This window comes from Muscardinus avellanarius (assembly GCF_963383645.1).
Source record: "Muscardinus avellanarius genome assembly, chromosome: 12".
Taxonomy (NCBI): Eukaryota; Metazoa; Chordata; class Mammalia; order Rodentia; family Gliridae; genus Muscardinus; species Muscardinus avellanarius.
In genome coordinates, this window is record NC_137798.1 from 17,693,094 (window position 1) to 17,700,058 (window position 6,965).

At 43.7% G+C, this 6,965-nt stretch overlaps 1 protein-coding gene across 1 annotated transcript; it reads right to left on the bottom strand.

The window, feature by feature from the left end:
• Positions 1-768: 768 nt before the first annotated feature.
• LOC308270889 (kelch repeat and BTB domain-containing protein 6-like) lies at positions 769-3,035 on the bottom strand (the record flags this gene model as incomplete). The annotated part of the gene is made up of 2 exons (XM_080707046.1): positions 769-2,633; positions 2,939-3,035. 2 exons carry the CDS (start codon positions 3,033-3,035, stop codon positions 769-771), a joined length of 1,962 nt encoding a protein of 653 aa, XP_080563172.1.
• Between the last annotated feature and the right edge of the window lie 3,930 nt (positions 3,036-6,965).

The window sequence follows — 6,965 nt, forward strand, 5'->3', positions numbered from 1 at the left end:
ATTAGAAAAATTCAAAAGTTACAATGCTTGTGGCAAAAAAACCCAACAGAATGTAAGATCTGTAAGATGATTAGTGTAATTAAGCAGACACATACTGAATAATCAAATCAATACTGGATTTTTTAGCACAATAAATTACATAGGATAAGTGCTAAAACAACATTAAAGCATGTATTTCAGCTGGGTGTAATGGCATATACCTGTAATCCCAGTACTTGAAGTCTGAGACAGGAAGATTGCAGGTTCAAGGCCAGCCTCAGTAATTTAGAGAAACCCTGTTTCAAAATAAAAAAAAAATCAAAAGGGTTGGGAGGTGTAGCTTGGAGGTAGAATGTCAGAGTTCAGTATCATTCCCAGTACCAAACAAACAAACAAACAAATTACATAAGTATTTCAAACGTTACATTATTTAACCAAGTCTGCAATCAATCAACTCCTCTACCTCCTCTTTAAGATACTTTATTTATTTATTTTTTTAATTTTGCGGGTCTGGGGATAGAACCCAGGGGCATCTGACCTCTGAGCTACACCCCCTGCCCTTTTTTTTATTCTTTATTTTGAAACAGGGTCTCACCAAGTTGTGGAGTGCCTCACTAAATAGTTGAGGCTGTCCGTGAACCACGATCCTCCACTCCAGTCTCAGTCTCTCAAATGCTGGGATTACAAGCATGCGCCACCATGCCTGACTCTTTAAGATACTTTTCATAGCAATAAAAACACCTTAGTACTTTGATTTAGTTACAACAAACCCTGTTGATTATGTGCATCTCACTGAAGTGCTACCCGTACCCAAAAATCCCCATCAGACAAAGAACTTGAACTTCCTGAGTCAGAGTCTAACTCACTGAACCCACCCAAGTCCCATTCAGTACTAGATTCACTTGGTATATCATCTTCTTCAGTAAGAAAACTTTGACCAGGTTCAAGACAGGAAGGATAAACATGGGCTGAGAGGCAAAAAAAGTTGGAGTCAAACTGCAAGAGGCCTAATGTGGTACCTATATCAATCCATTGGTCTCCTCTACAATCATATTCATACACAGTCACCCGGTTCTTTTTCCACTGTGGGGTGCGTGAGGTGATGAGCAATAATTTTTGGCCATGACTGATAATCCGGTAGTTGTTGGTCTTTGCCACCAAGGGAATATTGTTAATCTGCCTCCATTCACCCCTACCTGGATTGTAGACCTTCATGACTGGGAGGTCACAAATACAGTAGATCTCATCATTGAAGACACAGGCTTCCTGAAAGTCATTGTGCTTAAGAGAAACACACTTCAGCCACATATTGTGGCTGGGATCATAACAGAACATGTGCCTACTATTGAGAGCATAGAGATAGTTCTGAATTACCATTAGGTCAAAGAATATAAAGGAATGGGGCAGTGGAGCTACTAATGCCCACTGGTTCCTCTGAACACTGTAGCATTCCACTTCCTTCAGTTTAACTCCTGTAACAGGGTCTCGTCCACCCAGAATGTAAACGTAACCATTGAGATAGGCCACATCCATGCCTTCACGACAAAGCAAGCGATTTGCCAGTTGCTGCCAACTATTTTGGGCTGGTTTATACACCCAAAGGTCTTTCCTGGGCTGAGCAGCTAGATAGATGTCATGGTCTGGAGTAATACAGACAGCTAAAGTAGTGACAGTTCTTGTGTGAGCAAGGCAGGTCAAAGGTGAGGGCACTTTGTAAATATCCCCAGAATATGGGTCACAACAGAGAAAGGGATCTCTGGGGTGCCCAAAGAAGATCACCATTTCCTTGGCACACATACCCAGCCTCTGGGGAGGGTTTTCTGCTACAGATACAACAGAACTGCTGCTGCTGCTATTTGGCTTGGCCACCAGAGACTTATACAGCATGTCACCATAGCGCATCTGCAGGGCTCCTTCAATCACGTCCAGGCAGTATTTCTTCACTATGGGCTTGGTCAGCAGCCCCTCCAGGTAGTCACGATCTTCTTCAGTGAAGTGTGTCCAGCGGACACACTTGAAGACTTCGGCAGCACTGGGGCCTCGCTCTTTGGGAGAAGCTTCCAGCCACTGCACAGCCACGTGGCACACTGTCTGTTCACTCTCTACGTTCAGACTATCCAGGCACAGCACTGCCAAGAGTTGGGCCAGGGTCAGATCTGCTAGAGTCTCCTCGCGAATCGAACCCATCCGGCTGAGCTGCTTGAAGTTGTGAGCTATAAAGGACTGGGCCTGAGCTCGCAGCTTGTGATGGTCAAAGGCATCGGCAAACTTGAGGATGGCGGTGCAGTTGGCCAGGTCAAGGCGGCGGGCTAGGAAGGACGCACAGGCTTCCCGCACGTACTCGAGCTGCAGCATGTCAGAGGCCGCGTACAGGCGCTGCACGTTGGCCTCGCTCAGGGACACGCGACCCGTGTAGCAGTAGTCAACCAGCACCTCGAAGGACTCGGCGTCCACGTCGTGCATGGTCACGCTGGCTTGCTGGCTTTCGTACATGCCGCCGGTGAACATGCTCTTGAAGTAGGGGCACGCGGCTGCCAGCACGTTGCGGTTGCAGGAAAAGAGGCGCCCGGTGCCCGGGCCGCTGCCCGGCGTCACCACCTCGATGGTCACATCGCACAGCAGCCGCGCGTCGTAGAAGGACTTGGATTTTATTTCTAAACAAAAATAGGGCTGAGGGTATAACTCAGAGGTAGAATGCCCCTAGGTTCAATGCCCAGCACCAAAATAAATTAAATAAATAAATAAGAAATTTTTAAATTTTGAAGTAGCATCACAAACAGGAAAAATATAGATTGTAAGCTTTATGTACTATTGGTATAATTTCAAAACTAAGTAATTCTTTTATCTAAAATTGACTACAACCCGTTTCTTTTCATAATCTCAGCCCCCTGCAAATCCCTTCTAACCAAATACCTCAGGGCCTTCTTTTTTGCAGGTGCTCAGCTCACAGGCATCTGACCAGGTGTTATTTGTTGTTCACAGCTTTCTTCTCTTTCCTCTCCCAGGAACAACCAGTCCTGGCTGGACACTCCACCACCACCCTTGCTCCAGGCCATAGAGTTTCTGGCAGTGAAGTAGAAGACAGTTCCCTCTTTTTATGCAACATTTTATTGGCTGTATAACAAATTACAGTGGCTTGTGCCTTAGTGCTTTGCAGAATTTCTATTGAAAACACACACACACACACACACACACACACACACACACACACCCCAGAAACCTCATTCAGTTTTTTTACCTCTAACTTTATTCCTCTAGAATCAAAGAGTAAAATTGCCTGATCAAAAGTAGGAAAATTTTTACAATTCCAAGGCTATATGTGAATTTCACTCCTAAAAGGTAGAACCAGTCTACCACTCTACCAAAGCCTGAGCTTACTCAGACACAGATGTTGCTAAAAGAATATGTCTTTCTCCTTCTGAACTGCTATTACCTTGGGCTATACTTAAAGAAATGGCAGAGTTGGGTGTGGTAGTACACACTTGTAATCTCAGAAGCCACACTGAGACTGGAGAGAGAGAGAGAGGGAGATGGAGAGGGAGAGAGAGAGAGAGAGAGAGAGAGAGAGAGAGATATTGATTCAACTCACATCCCCAGTCCTTTTTATTTTTTATTTTGAAGCAAGAACTCTCTAAGTTGCTGAGGTTGGCCTTGAACCTGTGATCCTTCTGTCTCAGCCTCCCAAGTACTGGGATCACAGGCCTGTGCGGCTCAAGCCCTTTTATAATAAACATTAACCCATTCATAAGGATGGAGCCCTCATGACCCAACACCTTCTTTTAGGCCCCATTCCCAGCACTATGGAGATTAAGTTCCCAACATACACATTTTGGGAGAGACATTCAAATCATAATGTGGCCCTTTACCAAAAAAAAAAATGTTTAGAGTAAACCATTTATACACAAGTAAGTAGCTTCCAATGAGAAAACATGTCTACCTACGACCAGAATACAGAGACATTAAGATGAGGCTGATTTGGGAGTGTGGTGGTACACATCAGTAACCCCAGTACTTGAGAGGCTGAGAGGGGAGGATCACAGGTGTGAAGCCAGCCTCAGCAACTTAGTGAGGCTCTCAGCAACTTAGTGAGACCCTTTCCAAATAAAAAATAAAAAAGGCTAGGGATGTAGCTCAGACGTAGAATGCCCCTGGTTTCTATCCCCAGTACCAAAACAAAACAGAAAAGAAAACGGCAGGCCAAATTTTGCCCTAGTCTGCCAGTGTCTGCCCTAAACCAGAATCTTTCCCTCTACCTTGTCTTTTTCCCTCATCTATTACTTTTGTTTTAATCAAACAATGTTATTCAAATGTGAATATTCCTTGGAAGCAATGGACTCTCTCAACAATCTTTTGCAGCTCAGTGTGAATGAATAAAAACCAGGGCCTTTCCCCAGAGGCCAGGAGAAAATAAGATTAAAGGTGTGCAGAAGTAAGACGGCGAAGTCGCGTCTAACCCAGCAAAAACCATCGGCAACTTGCAAAATAGCTTCGTGCTTGCCTGCCGCTTAGCTCAAGTTGGTTTTTCATGGAAAAAGAATGAACTTGTTTCTTTCATCAGAGTCAATATTATTATTTCAGATAACCCGAAGGAGCTGCTGATGTTGACTTGGACCGCACACTTCTACGTGCGAGACTTCCTGGCCTCAGATTCAGCCCCGTGAGGGCTCAGTGTGAAGGGAAGAGGACTCCCAACCAATATGATCTGGTGTCGTGCCAGTGTGCACAGAATTAGAAGATGGATTATTGTGGATTTGTTTTCCTTTAGGAATTAGGGCTGGCACTGGCTTAACTTCAGTGCAGCAGAGGTATTAGCTGAAATGCATTTCTGTCTTAACAGCCACATCCCTTTTAGCCTTGGTGACTTTGGAATGACTTCCAAAGCAATCTCATCAGAATGAGTCGGCAGATTAAGGCTAACTTCATGTCAGAACAGTAGGCACCAAGAGCCAAGGGTGCTGAACAGCGAAGCCACACGTGGGAGGCGGGCTAATGACGTTGGGTGGACTTTCCACTGGATTTCCTTCCATCAACACACCGTAGGATGAGTCAAGGCAATAGGAAGAATCCACGACAAGGCCACAGTGCGACAATTAGGACTGGCCATGCGCGGTGCTTGACGGCTCTCTAGGCTCACCCGCAAGTACACTTGAAATCTTTTCCCCTTTCTTTCTTTTTTCTTTTCCTTTCTTTTTTTTTCCTGCTTTTATTGGTGAATTATAGTCTCACATCATAATGTAAATCATGTTGACAATGACATACACGCACACAGCACTTGGGGTCCCCTCTCCCCACCTCCCCATTTCCCTCTCTTCAAAGCCAAGTACACAGATTGACAATGGTTTATTCACATGTGTACATGTAGTCGATGGCAGTATTTTTCATTAATGAACCTCAGTCTTCCTCCTCCCCTATCCTCCTACCTGGCTTCACTGAGGAAATAAACCGAATACTTCACAAGTTATTCTGTAAAATTGAAGGAGATAGAATTCTTCCAAACTCCTTCTATGAGGCCAGTATCACATTAATACCAAAATCATATAATCAAGAAAAGAAAATTTCATTGATGAACACAGATGCAAAAATTCTAAACAAAATACTAGCTGTGAGCATTCAAAACCATATCAAAAAAATTGTATACCATGACCAATTTAAGAAAGCAAGGCTGGTTCAGCATACACAAATCAGAACATGTTGTTAATCATATATGTGATTCAATAACACATGTGATTGTTCACGTATTGATCATACACAAATCACTACATAAATAGAACTGAGAACCAAAAAAATCACATGATCATATCAATAGATGCTGAAAAAGCATTTGACAAAATCCAACACCCATTCTCTCTCTCTCTCTCTTTTTTTTTTTTCAGTACTGAGGATTGAACCCAGGGGCATTCTACCTTCGAGCTACACTCCCACTCTTATTTATTTACTTTTTTATTCTTTATTTTGAAACAGGTCTCATTGTGTTGCCCTCTGCAACTGAAGCTGTCCGCAAACCGCGATCGTCCAGTCTCAGGCTCCCAAATCCTGGAATTACAAGCGTGCGCCACCATGCCCGGCCCATTCATGTTAAAAACACTTCTCCATTTTTTCTTTACCAGTTTAGTGAATTCACTGCACTCCACACGTCTGGCCCTCTGCACTAAGGAGGACTTCCTCTAGAGGGCTGTCTCCTTCATTTGTGAAATTACTTTGCCTCTGGGAGCCTTAGCTTCCTCTTCAGAAAAACAGAGCTTAGAATCCACACCCCAGGCTTGCTGTACCCATGATGTGAAATAACATGGGAAGATGCTGTATCAACTCTGCAAAGATTAGCTTTTGGTTTAACCTTGCTCCACACCGAAAGAAATATGTCCTATTCCCCTGGAGGGACACTGGGCTGACAAATGCTCTCTGTCATCCTCTTACTTCTTGCCATCAATAAACATAGTTGATAAGGATGTATGCACTGGAGCAGGAGATGTTTGACTTATAGAAGCAAATTTATTGATGGGCCAGGACTAAAAATACTTTCCCTGATGCAATTCACTTTGTTAGTAGCTCTCGTTTTTCCTGCCCCATCTATGTCATACCCACTCTGTGCTGCTATTTTTTGGTATTGGGGGACCAAACCCCAGAGCATTCCACCTTGGAGCTACACTCCCAGCCTTTTTTATTTTTATATTTTGAAACAGGGTCCCTCCAAGTTGCTGAGCGTCTGGGTAAATTGCTAAGGCTGTCCTCACACCTATGATCCTCCTGTGTCTCAGCCTTCCAAGTACTGGAATTACAGGTGTGTGCCACCATGCTTGGATCTGTTCTATGCTTTTTTGTGTGTGTGGTACTGAAGGTTAAACCCAGAGGCATTCTGCCTTCAAGCTATTCCTCTAACCCATTTGTTTGTTTGTTTGTTTGTTTGTTTGTTTATTTATTTATTTATTTATTTTACAGTACTGGGGATTGAAGCCAGGCTACACCCCAGCCCTATTTTTATTTATTTA